Source organism: Amphiprion ocellaris, chromosome 7 (genome assembly GCF_022539595.1).
Source record: "Amphiprion ocellaris isolate individual 3 ecotype Okinawa chromosome 7, ASM2253959v1, whole genome shotgun sequence".
NCBI lineage: Eukaryota > Metazoa > Chordata > Actinopteri > Pomacentridae > Amphiprion > Amphiprion ocellaris.
Window position 1 is genome coordinate 36,169,863 of NC_072772.1, and position 18,829 is coordinate 36,188,691.

Below are 18,829 nucleotides of genomic sequence, written 5' to 3' on the forward strand. Positions count from 1 at the left end.
CCGCCCCCCGATGTCACTAAAACTTTAATGCTCTATATAAAATTCAGTACTGATTTAAGATCAGCCGCCTGATGTCTGGTTTTGACCTTGAAAACTAACAAACTAAACTCCTGAGGAGTAGAACTGCAGTCTTTGGTGTTGTAGTTTTTGCTGTTTGGGTCTGTGGAGCTTTTTGGAGCCAGTTGCTTCGTCCATCTTTATTATACAGTCTCTGGTCTAAATCTGTCTTGTGTTATTTTGAGAAATCAGAGTTCAGACAATCCCTTCATAGATCTGTTCATCATTTACAAGATGATACTGATTTATTATTTTATCTCCTAAGGGCCTTTGTGAAGCAGATCACACAAGAACAGGAGACGTTTGTTCTTTCAATTAAATCAAAAAACGACCCAAATACACCCTTTTAGCAACAATAAAATCCACAAATCATGTTAAACTTTTTATTCTAAACTTGCCAAAGTCGTCGTTGCATCACAGACAAAAACCTTCAGGATCAGGTCGGCGATTAAAAACTGGTGTTCAGCTGCTCAGGGTGAGTCTGTTCCAGAAAACAGTTAAATTAGTGTCTTCATCTCAGCTCAGTGTGTTTTTAGAGTTCTTAAAGGTGAAAACTAAACTTCAGCAGCTCTTCGAAAAGCAGAATACAGTGTTGGAAAAAAGACAAAACAGAACATAAGAGGCCTTAATCTGTGTGCTGCTGCCGCCGCCGTGCCTTTGGGCAAACGTTGAGCTTCATTTTGTAGGAAGGAAAGCAGCTTTTACGGTCCAGCAGCCGATAAATATCCTCTAAAGTCAGAAGTGTGGCGGGCGGTGCGCCACCAGGTGTCCGCTGCTGGCTTTGTCCCTCAGCATGGTGAGCGCCGTGTTGGAGAAGTCCCTCAGGACGTCCACGGTTTCCCGCTGCAGCAGCAGAGACTCCTGGACGAACTCCTGCTGGCTCTCCACCAGCAGCTGCACCGACTGGGCCAGGACCTCCAGGGACCGGGACACCGACGTCAGCAGCATCCGGCTGGCCCGCTGCTGCTCCAGGCTCTGGGCCGCCAGCTGGGCCACCTGGTCCTGAGACCCCCGTGAGGACGCTCCGGCCGGGAGGGGGTCCACCGGGGACGAGGTGGAGGGAGTGGAAGCAGCAGCAGCAGGAGGAGGAGGAGGAGGAGGAGCTGGAGGTGGTGGGATGGAGGTGGAGGAGGGATCAGAGGTAGCATCAGGGGCTGGAGGAGGAACCGAGCTGGTGGGCGACGGAGGAGGAGGAGGAGCTGAGGATGAAGCTGCATCTGAAGGAGGAGGAGGAGGAGGAGGAGGAGGAGAAGGTCCAGGTGGAGGTTTAGAAGAGGAGCTGTGGTTGGAGGCAGGGTTCTGGTTCTGGTTCTGGCTGTTGTTTCTGGAGTAGGTGTGGACGGGTTTGACCCTCATCAGGGCGTCGTCCGGCAGCGGGTCCAGGGAGGTGGAGGAGGGCGGCGGGGCTGACGGAGGGTACGACGAGAACATGGACTCGTCCGTCTCGTCCAAGTCCATGTTTTGCTCTGACCAAACAGAAGAAAAGTAGATTCAGTCGTCGTGCAAATGTGGCAAAAAATATAAATCAGGCTCGTTTCCTCTGAGCCAGGAGAGTCAAAGTCATTCTAGCTGAGGTTCCACATTCTGGATCCAACCAGTAAAACCAGAGCACAATGACACAACGATAAAGAACCACAACTCCTACTGCTTCCTTTGTTTTAGTGAATAAAGTCCATTCTGAAAATGTTCACATTGAAGGAATTACAAAACTTCATGAACAACCTGCAATTTCTTAAGAAAAATAAATTCAGTTTCATCAACATCCAGCCTCAGTTTATCATTTCCACATTACAACTTCCAGATCACAGTGTCGACAAAGGAACACAACATTTAGTCACCTGGAACTGAACCAGAGAGGATTTTACTTTATGATCAAAATGACAAAAGTCAGACAAAAACACACAAAAAACAACAAAAACAAGACAAAATATTACAAAATGAGACAAAATATTACAAAAAATGAGACAAATGACACAAAACAAAAAAGAAACAAAATAATTAGACAAAAAAGTTTCAAAGCAACAAAAAATGGACAACGCAAGTGAGAAAAAAACAAAATGTCAAAAATGACACACAACGGTGAAAAAAGCGAAACACAAAATGACAAAATTGAGACAAAAAAACACAAACGAGACAAAAAGGAAACACAAAACAACAAAAACATGAGACAAACGGCAAAAGTCAGACAAAAACAGGACAAAATATTACAAAAACCATACACAAAACAACAAAAGAACAATGAACAACAACTTGTCATGGTCTAGAAATTATTTTAAATTTATAGATTCACAAATTTACAATCTGCACTTCATGTCTTCTCTGGAATTTTTGCGCTTTACAAAGTCGTCCTGTGGGCCGAATTGGACCCTCTGGAGGGCCGGTTTTGGCCTGCGGGCCGCATGTTCGACACCCTGCCTCTGAACAGTAGGAGGTGCTGTGAGTCGGAATAAACGGAGGAGAAGGAGCCAAACCAAACCTCAAAGGTGGAAAGAACTCGGCTGCAGTCTCAGCTGGGTTTTAGGGTCAGTATGTTCTCAACAGTTAAACCATCCCTGCTGCTAAGTCCTAAAATATTCACTAAATAACCCCAAAAAATAAAGTGTTCCACAAATATTGAAGAAAAATGAGAAAAATATCAATAAAATACCTTAAAAATGGCCAAAAAAATTATAGTGTCTCTAGAATATGCTGAAAATTATCAATAAAATGTCTAAAAACACTCCAAAAAATATCAGCAAAACAGGCTCATGTATTCTGAAAATATCCAGCAAAAAATGTAAGAATTCAACAAAGTCCTACAATACTAATAAAATACCCCCAAGAATAATGTGTCCCACATTGAAGATAAATGTTCATAAAATATGAGAAAAAACACCAATAAAATGCCTCAAAAAGTCAAGCCGTGTCTCTAAAATATGCTCCAAAATATCAGCCAACAGGCTCATATGTAACGTCTAAGTCTGGGAAGCCGTCTACAGGGCGTCTCTAAAGGCTTTGTTGAAAGAACAAAGAGTTGAAGTGGTTCTTCTCAGTGAAGGACGGACGTCTGGAAAGACAGCAGATGAATTTAATCATTCCACTTGGCTTTTCCACGGAGGAGACGGTGGTTAAAGAGTTTAGAGAAACGGGCGGCGTCATGGACAAACTCCGTTCTGGACGACCAAATGTACCAAACTAAAGAACTGGTCATGGGTAAAAGTCATGATAGCCCCAAAATATCACTCCCCAAACCCTAAGCCTCTTTCCCAAGGCGCCGTCCACTATCTTACCGTATGTAGTGGACAGTAAAAAGACAGATCAAGAAAACCCACATCCGTCAATCTTTAGTCCTAATCAGACCAAATTCCCAACAGGTGAACAATCTCTGGTGCTACTTTTAGCAGCTTTCCATAACTTTGAACCGCTCTAATGAGCGACAGACTGATTATTGCGGCTGGTATTTGGCGTTTTATTGTTATCGGTAAATCGTTGATCAATTATTTACTCCTCTCTCAGTCTGTCGTCTCATTAATGTCTTTCAATCAGAGACTGCAAAAACAAAAAACACGAACCAGGAAATTAGCTTTCACTGTGGCTAAGGCTACGCTAACAGCTAGCTGCTAATTCTAGAAAGGCGTCTAAAACAACAAATAAAAACAGTCTAGAAAGCGATAAATAATAATACTGTAAGACTGAGAAGACGGTTAAGATGGTGTTATATTTAAGCAGCTTTCCCGTATTAATCCATTATTTTCCACTACTTTGAACTTTTCTAACTATGGACAGATTGATTACAGAAATAATTAGTATTTGCTCCTTTTTAATAATTAATATTGAAATAGTTGAATAAATAAGCATCTGACACCAACAAACCCACAAAACATCCTTGTAATTATGAATTTATATCACCTTTCAGTTGCAGTAAAACCAGATTCTTACCTCCATCTTCAGCTGGGTCCAAGTCAGACGAGGAATGAAAAGCTTCGCCTGCAAAACACAAATCACATTTTTACCGAGGAACCAGCAGCAGGTACAAAGTTTATAGTGAAAAAATGTGTAAGAGCAGCTCAAATGTTTTATATTTAAGGATTATTTCACGCAAACTCACCAAATCCTCCTAGAGTTTAATGAAAAAAATCCTGTCAGACTGACTGGATCCTGAATCTCTGCTCCAAATAGTTTTTAAACGATGAATTATTAAAGTTTGTGACTCTTTTTAAGCCTCGCCTGCTGTTTATTTTGTCCTGGATTGAAATTTATTCTGAACATTGATGAAACCTTGAGGATGATTCGCAGCTGAACATTCATGTCCATGTGTGAGCGGTTGTTTATTGTCTGTTTTCTGCAGATGGTAAAAAAGACTGCAGGCAGATGATGATGCTAATTAGAGCACAGCTGATTTATAATTAAGGTTAAAATAGCGTTGAATTCATTTTGATGTGTGAGCAGCGTGGTGAATGGTGGACGATCTAAAACGTCTGATTGGAGTTTGCTGCAAATGTTTTCAATGTCTGCACTTTATTGGATTTGGAAAGTCACTTCATGCCTTTTAAAAATCTAAGGTAAAGTATAAATGTGCTGAAAAGTTTGGTGAAAATCTTTAGAGAAAATATGTTAAAATGTGGTTAAACTGCCTCTTTTAAAACACATGATTGAAAAAAATAATTACACCCATGACATCACTTATTTCAATTTCATTTCATGTGAAACTGACAAAACAAACTGAGTAAAATAACATTTAGAGGTGAAATGATTCACATTTAAGGAATTGTCTGTTAGTATTTGCAGTGGGTTGCAATAATGTGAAGCATTTTTCCTTTTTGTGTTTCCATTTAAAGGCTTTTCACCGTCTCGAATCTTGAAGTTATCGTCTTGTTACTCTGCTGCCACCTGCTGAATTAAACAGCTAACTGATGAATAAAAGAAAAAAGCAACTGTTGGGTCAGTGAGTGGTTCTATAAAGGAAGCTGGCTTGACGTAATAATCGCTCATGAACACATAAAGGAGATGATTGAAGAAAACTCTGCACACTGTGGAGATTAAAGCTCCTTCTTCTGGCTGGAAATCAGATCATGAACATTAATTCTGACTTAGTTTTGGGTCCTTTGGAATGACGCTGATAAACTGATCATCAGACCCTTCAGGAATTTGCAACGTTGCGATTGCAACCATTAACGCAAATTCAACCAATCTCTGGGAACTCTTCATGATCTTGCAGTTTTGTCCAATCACCCCAACTTTTCCACAATTTTGGCCCGCCTCCTGTTAGTTCCACCAATCATAGCAGTTCCCAGCGTAACGCACGTACGTCACCCAATGCAGACACGTCTGATTCTAATGTCTCTCATTTACCAACACAATTACTGCTGAAGACGGTGAAAAACAATGAATTCCTGATGTTCTTCACCAAAGCGGAGCTAAACTCTTTTACACCCATGAAATATTGGTGGTGGAAAACACGCAAAAAATCATCGACTGATAAATACTTTTCTACTGTGAAACATATCAGGAGAACGTCTGAGAGGAGCGGAACACAGACCAGACAGATCTGAACAGATTTTGGCAGTGATGCGGCTTATAGTCTGGATCCATGGATTTGGTATAGATTTCAGATTGAGATAGCGGCACAGTGTCTGATAGTGACCTGTTAATGATCACATGATTGTTATCCTACTACAAATCCATCGCTGTGGACTTATCCATCGGAAATGATCCAAGAAACAACTGATTAAATTGTGGGGGTGTTTCTGAGTCCCATCAATTCCTGCCGCCTGCTACATATTTAGGTCATGTGATTCGGTATCCGTGCAGAACGTACACATGCAGAAGACACGCCTGTACTCAGCATAAGGTCAGGAAATGAACAGTCTTGGTGCAGTTCTGCTCTCTGAGGGCTTTTCTTGTTAACTGACGTGACGAGCCGTGAACACGTGTGAATACCAGGAAGTGAAATTAACTTTTTAGGCCATTGACAGGTATGTCCAAATATTCATTCATTCATTCATAATTCAGATGTGATTCATTCAATAATAAATGATAATTTAGTACCTTAAATCTACCAACCACTTCAGGTTAAACCAGTATCTGGCTGCTGCTGATTTCCCACTGTTGAATTTGAGCTTTTGTTTAAATGGGTTAAAGAATTAGTTTAGGAATAAATATTGTCAATTAAAATATTGAAACATGTTCTTAAAGCTGAAAAAAATGCAACTTTTTAGCAATTGTCACTGTCTCCCACAATTTCAAAAATATGCTTAAAACATCACAACTTTTTGGAAAAGTTGCCGCAAATTCAGGCCTTTTAGAGACGCAACAATGTGGAAAACCGCCTGCTGAATTATGCTGACGTTACATTAGAGTCCAGTGATTGCACTTTGTCAATAATAAAGGCGACCTACCGCAGAGCTCTTTCTCTGGCGAGGACAGCGGTGAGATGTCGTAGGAAGCTCCTCCCTGGAGGTGAGAGCTGTCGGTCAGGCTGAGGTAGGAGTAGGCCGGAGGGTTGGAGCCTTTACCGTACGGACCCGACAAGTCGTCGTCTTCACCCAAGTCCAGGTCGCTGTCGCCGTCTGGGGAGAAGGAAATCAAAAACTGGTCAGTTAATGAGGAGATAGGACATCTAGAAACACCTGGACATCATCTAGAGCAGGGGAGTCAGACTCATTCTAGGTCAACGGCCACATTCAGCCCAATTTGATCCTAAGTGGGCTGGACCAGTTCAACTACAGCATATTGACCCATAAAACTCCTAATTTCTCCTGCGTTCTCATGCACAAAAGTATGTTTGTCAAATGTTCACATTTAATTAACAAAACATTATGAACAACCTGAAGTTTCTTCAGAAAAATAAATTCAATTTCAGCAATATTATGCCTCAGTTTATCATTTCCACATTACAACTTACAGATCACAGAGTGTCTGCAAAGGAACACAACATTTAGTCATGATCAAAACAACAACAGTTGGACAAGAAAAGACAAAAAAAACAACAAAAAATGAGACAAAATATTACAAAAATGAGACACAAAATGACAACAATGAGAACACAACGACAAAAAATGAGACAAATGACATGAAACAAAACAGAAAAGAGACAAAAAATTAGGCAACAATGTTAAAGCGCCAAAAAAATGAACAACAAAAGCGAGACAAAAAATTACATAAACGACAAAAGCCAGACAAAAAAAACCCCACAAAACAAGACACATAACAAGACCAAAAATATATGTGTGACAAAAAGAAAAGAAAAGAAACAAAATGACAAAAACATGAAACGACAAAACTCAGACAAAAAAACAATAAAAACAAGACAAAATATTGCCAAAATGAGACACAAAGCAAGAAAAGAACAATGAACAATTTAATATTTTATTTTATGATCAAAAAAATTTGTCTAGAAATGATTTTAAATTTATAGTTTTACTGATTTCCAGTCTGCAGTTCATGTCTTCTCTGGGATTTTTACACTTTGAGGCCAGATTGGATCCTCTGAAGCTAAACTGTAAAAATAACAATATATTTGTGTCCATGCTATTGCCAGGCTCTTATTATGCATTTAAATCGTATCATTTATGTAAATTTACTGGTTAGAGATCAGTTATTTGTTGGTATTTTACATAATGTGTTAGAAAATATTCTGTTAGATGCTACTTATGGAAATTTGTAAGTTAGGAGGATTTTACCAGGTAAATAGAGGGTTTTCTTAGAATTTCTTATTATTACCAGCGATTATGTCTCAAAAATAAATTGGACTTTACCATATATTGACCAGTAAATCTTTAGAAAGTGTAAAACGAAGGAGCAAACATTGTTTTTGGGTACATCAGGTGTCAAAAATCCCTAATTTTGTGCTATTATGCTATCCCTGTATTTCCAGAAAAACACTCAACAACTATGATTCAGCCTCATTTTGAATCAATTTTAGCATCAATTTCTTTATTAAAAAGACCTAAATATTGTATTTTACGTTCATCCAGCAAGTCTGGAGCCTTTTTAGGAAGATTTTTCTAATTCTTTTTAACTCTGTGCTTGGTTGTAGTCGTCATTGAAGCTCTCCTAACGATGAATGAGCAGAAAACGTCTTCCTCACCTCCTCTGGGACTCATCATCAGGATCTTGTGGACCATCCTCTCCACGGGGCCGAGCTTCTTCTTCCTCAGGTTGCTGCCGTTGGGGCCTCGCAGGGCCGCGATGCGTCGCTTTCCGTCGCATTTCAGGTCGGCCCATTTCTTCATGATCTGACGGACCTGCGAGAAAATAAAAAAAAACTTCTTTATAAAGTGTTTTAATGCGAAATGAGAAGCTGTTTGACTGCATCTGGTCTAGAAAGGTGGGAGGAGGTCACAATTACATGAGAGAAGGTTATTTAAAGCTATTTCTGATTGAATATAAAACTGGAACCGTTTGAAATACATGCTGGGAAAAAAAGAAGAAGAAAGCTCAACAAAAATAAACAATAAAAAAAATTACATATCCCCAAAACATGAATTAAATGTCTTTAAAAATGACTTAAATGTTAAATAAATAATAAATAAATGAAAAATTAAATATCCTCAAAACTTGAATTAAATTTCTGTAAAAATGACTTAAATGTTAAATCAATAAATAATAAATAAACAACTAAATATCCCCAGAACTTGAATAAAAATTCTGTAAAAAGGACTTCAATGATAAATAAAATAATAACAAATAAATAAATAAATAAAATAAACTATTAAATATCCACAAAACTTGAATTAAATGTCTGTAAAAAATATTTAAATGTTAAACAAATAAATAAAATAAACAATTTAATATCACCAAAACTTAAAATTATAATGGCTATAAAAATGACTTAAATGCCTCATAAAATATCCCAAAAAAATAAAAGTATCCCAAAAATAATAAATATCCAACAAATTTTTAAAAAAAGATCAAATATGAATTCAATTTCCACAAAAGTGGCCAAAAATATATCAAAGTGTCTCTAAAATATGCTGAAAATTATTAATAAAATGTCTAAAAACACCCCCAAAATATCAGCAAAATAATCTTAAAATATCCAACAAAATTTGAATAAAATCTTTGGAAACTATTTTGACTTGATATAAAGCAAAGTGGACTGATATATACTGCTGAAATGTTTTATTATTAAAATGTTTAATTATATATAGATATACATATATACAGAATAAAAAAAAACATCCCACAAATATCTAAGGAAAATGTCCAAAACATATGACTTAAATGTGAGAAAAAATGTAAATAAAAAAGTTAAAAAAGGAAAATGTCCCACAAACACTGAAGAAAATGTTATTAAAATTTTCATAAAATATGGAGAAAAAAATACAAATAAAATCCCAAAATATGACCAAAAAAAATGAATGAAGTGTCTCTAAAATATAACAACAAATATTCATAAAATGTCACACTGAAAAGTATTTTTAAAAAGTTTATAAAACTTTTTGTTTTCTTTTAAATGCTTTACTGTAATCTATAATATACCAGTCAGGTGAAACAAACCAGAATTTTTACTGCAATTATTAACTACATTTTGTTGCACTTTTAAGTAGCATTTTTGAGGCAGTATTTGTACTTGTAATGTAGTATTTATACGTGTCTGAATAGTTCTTCCACCTCTGGATAAGTACCTCATACGGCCCTACTTCATAGAAACTGAATTAACCCTTTAATGGACATTTACACACTAAAAGGCCTCTTTGATTTAATAAAATAATCTAATTAGGTTAACCATTCCTTTTGTTACAACCTGTATGGGATTGTAACTGTACAAATCCTCTCTTTTAAATAAATGATCACATTTATGCTGGTCAGAAAGCACAGATAAAGGAAATGAACGAACCTCTCTGTGATTCTCTCCCAGACCGTTGATCTGATGGGTGATTTCAGCCCACGTCTGCTTCTTGGTTTCAGCCGACACGCCCTGGTTAAACTTCCCTACAGGGAGGAAGGTAAAACAGGAGATCTGCTCATCAGAGGCATCAATCATTTACATGTTTAGCATTTCTAGAGGTGTGATTCTCCACGTTCTCGCCCTCTGCTGGTAAACATCCGACACATTTCTGCAGATAAAACGCTCCAATCTGAAAACAATAACATCCTCTGCAGTGGTACTTTTGTCAACATTTTGTGCAAAAACACGTTCAGTTTCTTGTATAATATTTAATTTTCCTGTGTCATTATAATTGCCAGCATTATTCAAGTTACATATTTTATCTCATTAATGTATCGTACTTCTATTTTGCCATTTTTCTACCTATTAGGCACTGCATTTCTTACATCATTCTGATTTTTCTGAGCAAAATGAGTGAAAATTCTTCATTTCTTTGGGACTTTGCATGTCTGAGATGCTGTAAGAAAGTTTACAGGATACAAAAACAGTAGTGTTTAAACTAGGGCTCCACATTTTTTCACTTCCGATCCTGATACCGATACCAGAGCTCTGTTTGCTTTAATATTGTTATTATCATTATTGTTGATTTTATAAGAGGCTGTAATAAACTCCTCTCCACAGGTAAGTATCATCTGTACCAATGTATGTCCCAAAAGGCAACTTGAGGTGAGTATAAGGTCAGAAAAGGAAGTCAGAAAAACAGGAAATCCTGTTAACAAGAAAAATCCTGTCCTGAAAACAAATATTTAACTGTAAGGTTTTTCAAAGTGACTGTCAGTATTTATTAATCCAAGACAGAAACACACAGAGTAAACTTCTCTGACACAGTTTGTTAGAAGATAAAAAAAAAAAGTCTGGTGTTCGCTGAAAACTTTTGATCTCTTCAAAAAAAAAAAAAAAAGGCTAATTTCTCCATTTTAAACGCATTTCAGCAGCTGGACCTGAATAAAATCTCTTTAAAACTGGAGAAATGTTGAGGAAATTCTCTAAATATCTAAACGTTTAACATAGGAGGGTTAATTCTACTGCAAAATATTTCCACACAGCGGACATGTTGTGATGAAAAGTTGGCAGACAACATTAACCCTCCTGTTGTCTTCATTTATAGGCACCAAAAAATATTGTTTCCTTGTCTGAAAAAAAAATTCTGCAAAAAAATTCCCCAAATTTCTGGAAATTTGCAAAACCTTCAGGAAAAAAACTCTAGTAATCCCTTAAAAGTTTCCCTTAAAAGTTTTATTTAAAAAAAAAAAAAAATCCCCCAAATTTGGCAAGAAAATTCTTGTAAATACTTAAAAAAAAAAAATGAGTAAAAATCTTCCAAAAAATCCCAAAAATATCTAAAGTGATTCCATATATATTAGTAAAACTTGTAATATTTTCTTTAAGAACATTCACATAAAAATCAGCCAAAATCCAGTGAATTTCGCTGGATTTTGGCTGATTTTTTTGTGAATGTTCTTAAAGAAACATATATATTTTTTTTACATTTCTTTTTTGTTCAAAATTTCCCAAAAATGTTGAAAATGTGGACATCAGAAGTTTCACTGTGAAAATACATTTTTTTCCCACATTTTGAAACTTAAAATTATTTTTATTTTTTGTCTTGTTTTTGTCGTTTGTCGATTTTTTCGTTGCTTTTTTTGTTTTGTGTTTTGTCTCGTTTTTGTCTTGTTTTTGTAATATTTTGTCCTGTTTTTGTCGTCTTTCCGTCTTTTTTGTCCGACTTGTCGTTTGTCTCATATTTTTGTCATTTTGTGCTTCTTTTTTGTCTCACTTGTGTTTTGTCTTATTTTTGTCATTTTGTGTTTGGCTTTATTTGTTGTTTTCTAGCATCGTTTTTGTTGTTTTGTGTTTTTGTCTTGATTGCGTTGTTTTTTTGCAATTTTGTTTCTCACTTGTTATTTTTTGTCTGTTTGTGTCAGTTGTGTAATTTGTTTATCTTGTTTTTGTTGTTTGTCCATTTTTTTGTCATTTTGTAACTTGTTAGTCTAATTTTTTGTCTCGTTGTTGTTTTGTCGTTCATCTCATTTTTTTGTCATTTTGTGTCTCGTTTTTGAAATATTTTGTCTTGTTTTTGTCTTTTGTTGTTGTTTTGATATCAGCAAAACTTTGAATATTTTCTTTAAGAACATTCACAAAAAATCTACCAAAATCTGGTGATTAATTGACCATCAAGCCACTTTCAACACTCAGTAGAAAAATCTACAATCAGGCTGCACGGTAATTTATTATAGGACAGTTTTTAAATCAGTTTTGCTGCTTTGGGTTTGTTAAATACTCAGAATTAACAGGAAAATGTGTAGCTTTTTTGTCAAATAATTTTACACTGGCTAATTAGCTAAACTGTATGCTGACCAATCATTTCTACTGTCACAAAAGGCCGATTATGAGTGAGGAAAGACATGAAATGCAGGGAAAAAACACACTTCAACAACCCAAGTGTATTTTCTAAGCCAAATTTCCAAGCTGAGTTAGATACAAAAGACAGTAGGAAGAATTATTTTGTGTTTTCTCCAAGGTGGATGGTAAAAAGCTCGATAAATATTTAGTCGGGAAGCACGAAGATGCTGGTATCGCCATCGATAAATGTTTTAAAGTCAAACACGGGCCCAAAATGAACACTGGCAGGGCAATAACATCTGGTCTGGTTTGGAAATGTGACACGAAAATTAAATTTGTGGGTTTAAATGTTCTGATTTTACCCTCTAAATGGGAATATTTGTTAATTCCACGTTCTCTGGAATCTGCATCAGCAAAATAAGTTGGAAAATACTGGATATAAAGTAAAGTACAGAAAGGACTGACATATATTACTAAAATGTCCCACAAATATTTAAGGACTGTTAGGATTTCTTTTTTAAGGTACTGCCAGCTGAACACTAAAACTGATATTACATATGAGTGTTATAATATTGATAATAATAACCATTTAATGTGCAACAAATCCATGAGTTGTGTTTGACCTTTAAAAGGGAAGAGATGGAACTAAGCTCTAACTCCAAGCTCTGATGGACACAGACAAGTCAGGATAGAAAGTTAGAGCCGCTTACAAAAAAAAAAGCTTCTTCTTCTGCACGTACACACTAAAAAAAAGAGCTTTGGGCTTGATACACAGCACATTCCTGCTTTCTTATAATGTAACAGTTAATTTTACTGCAACTGCTGACTCAAGGCTGTTTATAGTCTTCCCTGAGGAACATTTGCATCCCCCTACGAAATACCACTAATGGCTACTTCACATCTCAGCTAACAAAGGAATAATACAAACTGGTAGAAAGCGGGAAAAGTTTGCAGGAGGTTCTTCTTACAGGGTTCGGCTCCTGGGGATTGGATGAATCATGTGCCAGAGTTATGGACGTATCAGTGCACCAACTAATGGGAGAACTAAGTCTACACCACAGTTCATCCCCACCTTTAGCCAATCACTGTTCAATATTTGAATGATATGTTTGTGTTCTATAACCAATCACATTTCACCATACAGTATAAAATGTTCTGTTCATATCAGACTTTATCCTTTTCTGGGAGGCTGTTCCACACAGAAAAGGTCCTTGTACAAGATTCTTTTGAGACATTAATATTAGAAAATAAACAGCCTAATTGGAGAGAAGTAGTTTGTCTTCTATCTCAAAAAACGAACACATTTAACAGACAACACCTCAAACATTTTAATCAAATGTCGGAAATGCAATGAAGTTGTAAAATATTCATAAAATACCACAAAAATAATGTGTCCCACAAATACTGAAGAAAAACTTTCATAAAATATGAGAAAAACTACCAATAAAATCCCTCAAAAATGTCCAAAAAAATTTATGAAAGCATCTCTAAAATATGCTCCAAAAATATCAGCAAAATAGGCTCAAATATTCAGAAAGTATCCAACAAAATTTAAATAAAACGTAAAATACCCCAAACATTTTAAGTAAATGTGAGGGAAAAAAAAGAAGAAATGCAATGAAGTCCTAAAATATTCACAACACACCTGAAAATGAACAAAATAAATAATGCCAATTAAACGCCTAAAAATGGCCAAAAAAAATTATAAAGTGTCTCTAAAATATGCTGAAAATTATTCATAAAATGTCTAAAAACACTCCAAAAATATCAGAAAAATAGGCTCATGTATTCATAAAATATCCAACAGGAAAATAGCAGCTATGGGTGAAAACTGAGCATCCCTGCTGTCAGTAGAAGACAAGCAGAACAAAGAGCTCCTGGTCAAAGCGAACACTCACTGAGGATGATGTACCGGTTCCTCTTCACCGCCTCCAGCAGCAGCTTGACCTCGGTGAAGGAGAACCTCGGCTTGGCCTTCAACCCTCCTCTTCCTCCTCCCGGCTTGAAGTCGTCGTCGTCCTCTCGCCACGCGGTCGACATGGCTTCGCCGACGCTCGGCCCGGTTTCCACGCCCTCCAGGACTGTCTGGTTCCGACTCAGCTGCCAGTCTGGACCGGAGACGCCCTCCTGACTGCACAGGACCTGGAAGAAAAACATCCAGAGAATGAAAAGGGAGTAGAGGAAATGCTACAAAGCAAGAAAGAAAACATGGAGGGATTAATTAAATGGACAGAAAGAAGAGCTGTGCTGCTGAACACACAATAAACCAAACTACAGATGGATCCAGGCTATGAGCTCGGCAGCATTTTAGTTTCACAGTAAAAATTTACACGCTCCAGGCAACAGATTTGCAGCTTTACTTTTAGCCCTCGTGTCGTCCTGCGGGTCAAACTGACCCATTTTAAAGTTTGAGAATGTGGAAAAAAAATATTTTTTTTACATTGAAACTTCTGATGTCCACATTTTCAACATTTTTGGAAATTTTTTTAACACTTTTTTTTGAAAAAAAAGAAATTAAAAAAAAATGTTTCTTTAAGAACATTCACAAAAAAAAATCAACCAAAATCCAGCGAAATTCACTGGATTTTGGTTGATTTCTTTGTAAATGTTCTTAAAGAAAGGTTTTACTGATATATATGTAATCATTTTCGATATTTCTAGGATTTTTTGGAAGATTTTTACTCATTTTTTGAAAATATTTGTAAGAATTTTCTTGCCAAATTTAGAAGATTTTTTTTTTTTAGATAAAGCTTTTAAGGGAAATTTTTAAGGAATTATTAGAATTTTCTTCCTGAAGGTTTTGCAAATTTTCAGAAATTTGGGGATTTTTTTTTTTTGCTGAATTTTAGGATTTTTTTTTCAGACAAGGAAACAATATTTTTTGGCATCCGTAAATTAGGACAACAGGAAAAATCCATTTTTCTAGGGTTGTTCTGGATGTTTTCTTAAGCTACATTCACTTGTAAGTTCAGAAATTTAAATAAATGCAGATGTTTCAAGTCTCTCTGAAGTGTTTTTCACATTACCAGGGGTATAAACATCACCACAAATATATTATTATTATTATTGTATATTTGTATATATTGTAAATAAAACTGCTGTAACAATGTAAATTTCCCCTGGAGTGGGGAGAAATAAAGAACTTTATCTTATCTTATCTTATCTTATTATGTAAGAGATAAAAATTGGTGTTGTGTTTCACCCTGCTCACCACTTGGTGGCAGTATAAACAGCATCCAGTCAGCACAAAGTTGTAAGACAGACGTTTTTTCACATCAGGGCAAAAAACCCCACACGTTTCACAGCCAGGAATGTCCAACAAAATAGAAAAAGAAACATAAGTGAGAATATAAATTTGTGCAACAGCTTTAGTAGCGTTAAACTGAAGCAGCTTTTATAATCGTAGAGAAGAGGCTCGTCTTTTTTCTATATAAAGAACCACCTTGTTTCCTCCATCCTCCTGCCTGTGACACTGAAATCGACCTCATCTGTCAAAATCAAAGGATGTCTCAGTTACTAACATTTATCTAGAATAGAGAGGAGATGCATGTATAATCCAGCTGTGTGTCCATCCTTCAAGATGACGCACTGAGATTGATTTTTGGTTGCAGGCTGGAGGATGGAAGAGACCAGGAGGCGTTAAACAGAAACACTTTTTGGTCTCGATTCGTCTCTCCTCACTTCTCAGGTGGGAAGATGCGATGAAAAGAGGAGGAATCGAAGATGTGAAAGAGAAAAATGAGGAAGAACATCTTGTTTTTCTTTCAGGATGTGTCGCTATACTGCCCCCTCCTGGTGGAACTTTAACAGGAACATCATGAGTAATGGTTTGTTGTTTGCAGCCGTCCATCTTTACAAAACTTATTAACTATTGCACTGACTGCAAATAATTTTGATAATTAGTTTGGACAAAAACGGTCTCGATTCTGAGATTGTAGGATCCTACATATGAAAGATGTCTGGGTTCCTCCTCTATGACTATAAATTAATTATCTCTAGATTGTAGACAAAAGAAAACATCTGTCATCCGTAACATTTTATAGACCGAAAAACTAAGAAAAAGAAAAAAATATCGATAATGCGAGTCGCTGCCATAATATAACAAGAACAAGATTCTCAAATATTAATCTATGTATAATCACTTATGTATCTATTTCATCTATTTTTTGCACAATAATCGAATAATCAACATTATACAGAGCTCAGCTATCAGACTTTTTAACTCAAACCAAGAGACGTGATCAGATCAGTCCCGTTTCAGCCTCTTTAAACCAGCTCCCAGTATGTTTTCAAAACAGATTTTACTGACCTCACAGCCACATCTATAACCTTTTAATATCGTACACACTGGTATGCACTTTGAGAGGATTTTTGGTTGTTATAGGAGTCCGAAGAACTCTAAAAAATCAAGAGGCATTCCTGATTTTCTGATTGTTTTTCCATTTTTTAAGGCTCTGCATTTCTTATGTTACATCTTTCTGTTTATTTCTGAGGAACATCTGGCACAAGAATTTCCTTTGGGATTAATAAAGTTTTATTTTATTTAAGTTCAGTTTCTATTAAACTGTTATATAATCTGTTTTGAAAATGTTGTGGACACTATACTGGTCTTCAAACACTAAATTGTGTTGATTTCATGATTTGTTTGTTGTGTTTTGCTACCTGAGGAGGCACTTTTACCAAAATTAAATTACTAGTAATAAAAATAATAATTTTAATTATTATTATTATTAGAGTGTTAAATTCTGTTCTGTTCAACTGCCTGACGTGAAGTTTTGCTAATTTAAACGTTAAAAACTTCTTATTTTCATTAAATGACTGGGAATCATAAACATTGCGTTATTTCTGGTCACGTGGTTCCTGGGAGCCAATCAGCGGCGGCGTCGCTGAGCCTTTGTTGAGCTGCTGCCTGGCGGCTAACGGGGGGAGCTGCCCGCCGATTCCACCGTCTCTGTCCGGTACACCGGGGCTCCACGTCACGTCTACCGAACCGGACTCACTCGGACCCTCGGTGCGGACCCGTGAATGTGTCGCGAACGTTAAACGGGAGCTTGTAACGCCGTCCGTTAGCGTCCTCCGCCGCGTTAAGTAGAGCTACGCGACCGGGACAGAGGACGAACTGACGGCTAGCTCCGGTTCCGTTTTTTTGTCTTTGGTAGCGCAGTGTCGCTGTTCGTGCCTTTTTTTCTGCGCTAAAACGACCCGTTTAGCGGCGCGTCGCGGTGAAACGGCGGCGTTAGAAGCGGCGAAATCGGTAGGTAATAATTACCCGTTAAGATGGCGCAGGGCTCCCCTCCTTCCTCCGCGCTTCTCCCGAAAGTTCGGAGTGACGACAAACACGCGAAATGCGCAGACTCCGCAGCGCGCGAGATTTTCTCTTTTTGCTTGCCTTGAACGCGCAACACGTTGGAGGCGGACGCGCGCCCCCATCTGCCCCGGAACACAGTGTGCAGCAAAGAGACACAAAACTCACGAATTCTGCACAAATAACTCACTTTTATGACATTTAATTAAAAATATTATAATTAAAAGTTCTCATCATTGCTCATTATTACACCTAAATGGTATTAATGTGTCCCAAAATCATTCAGACCACACTTTTATGCACAATTTTACACAAAAAAATCAGCACGATTAACTACTATTGTTGGTATTTTATGTAAAACTATAAATGCAATTAACTTTTGTAAACATTATTTGTCCAAAGCCATGCATGCCGTGTTTCTGTGCACACGTTTACACTTAAAATCTGCACATGTAACTAAGTAATTTAAATAAATTTGTCATTAATGCTCATCACGATGCTCCTTAGATAACTCCTCCCCTTCAACCAACCGCATAATACCATGTTTCCGTGGATGCTTTTGCACCAAAATTCTGCACAATTAACTAGCTTTGCACACAAGGCATGCACGACATGCTTCTGTGCACATTTGTACACCAAAATTCTGCACGATTGCCTCCAATTCTTGGTATTTCATGAAGAAAACAACCCCTAGACAGCCCTTATACTTGTAATGAAGATATGTAGTGCGTATTTATCTGCACACTTTGACAAAAAAATCACTAAATCTGCACAATTTACTCCTATTGTTGGTGTTTTATTGGATGAATTAACCTCCAACATGTGTCCCTCTATTGTACAATTTGATATTTATTTGAACACAGGAATGCACATTGTGTTACTGTGCACATTTTTACACTAGAATTCTGCACAAATACCTCCTATTGTTGGTGTTTCATGAAGAAAACAACTAATTACACCTCCCCTCTGTGGTTATAATTGCCCCAAGACACCATTTACCCTTAGCCCACATAATTAAGACACACGTGGTACATTTCTGTGAACACTTTTGCACAAAATAAGTGTGAATTCTGCACAATTAGCTCACATTGTTGATGATTACACCTCATCTCGATGCTCCTCAGATAAACCCTCCCCTTAGTCCACATCATGAATCCATTCAAAGCCATGCCTGCTGTGTTTCTGTGTATTTTTACACTAGAATTCTGCATGATTAGCTCATATTGTTGATGTTTCTTTAGAGTAACTGATGA

At 36.8% G+C, this 18,829-nt stretch overlaps 1 protein-coding gene across 1 annotated transcript; it reads right to left on the reverse strand.

The window, feature by feature from the left end:
- Positions 1-426: 426 nt before the first annotated feature.
- On the reverse strand, positions 427-17,674 carry zgc:113149 (uncharacterized protein LOC541363 homolog). Its single transcript, XM_023293389.3, has 7 exons — positions 17,541-17,674; positions 14,170-14,413; positions 9,878-9,972; positions 8,126-8,282; positions 6,435-6,605; positions 3,976-4,023; positions 427-1,523 (listed from the first exon to the last, which is right to left on the reverse strand). The coding sequence occupies exons 2-7, from the start codon at positions 14,309-14,311 to the stop codon at positions 793-795; spliced, it is 1,344 nt and encodes a 447-aa protein (XP_023149157.2). The 5' UTR covers positions 14,312-14,413; positions 17,541-17,674; the 3' UTR covers positions 427-792.
- Between the last annotated feature and the right edge of the window lie 1,155 nt (positions 17,675-18,829).

Excerpts from the sequence above, each read along its gene's own strand:
- zgc:113149 (XM_023293389.3), bottom strand. The coding sequence starts at position 14,311 with ATGTCGACCGCGTGGCGAGAGGACGACGACGACTTCAAGCCGGGAGGA. Across the intron at positions 6,606-8,125 it reads GATGATGAGTCCCAGAGGAG|ACGGCGACAGCGACCTGGAC; the intron begins GTGAGGAAGACG and ends CCTTCTCCCCAG. Across the intron at positions 4,024-6,434 it reads GCCAGAGAAAGAGCTCTGCG|GCGAAGCTTTTCATTCCTCG; the intron begins GTAGGTCGCCTT and ends TGTGTTTTGCAG.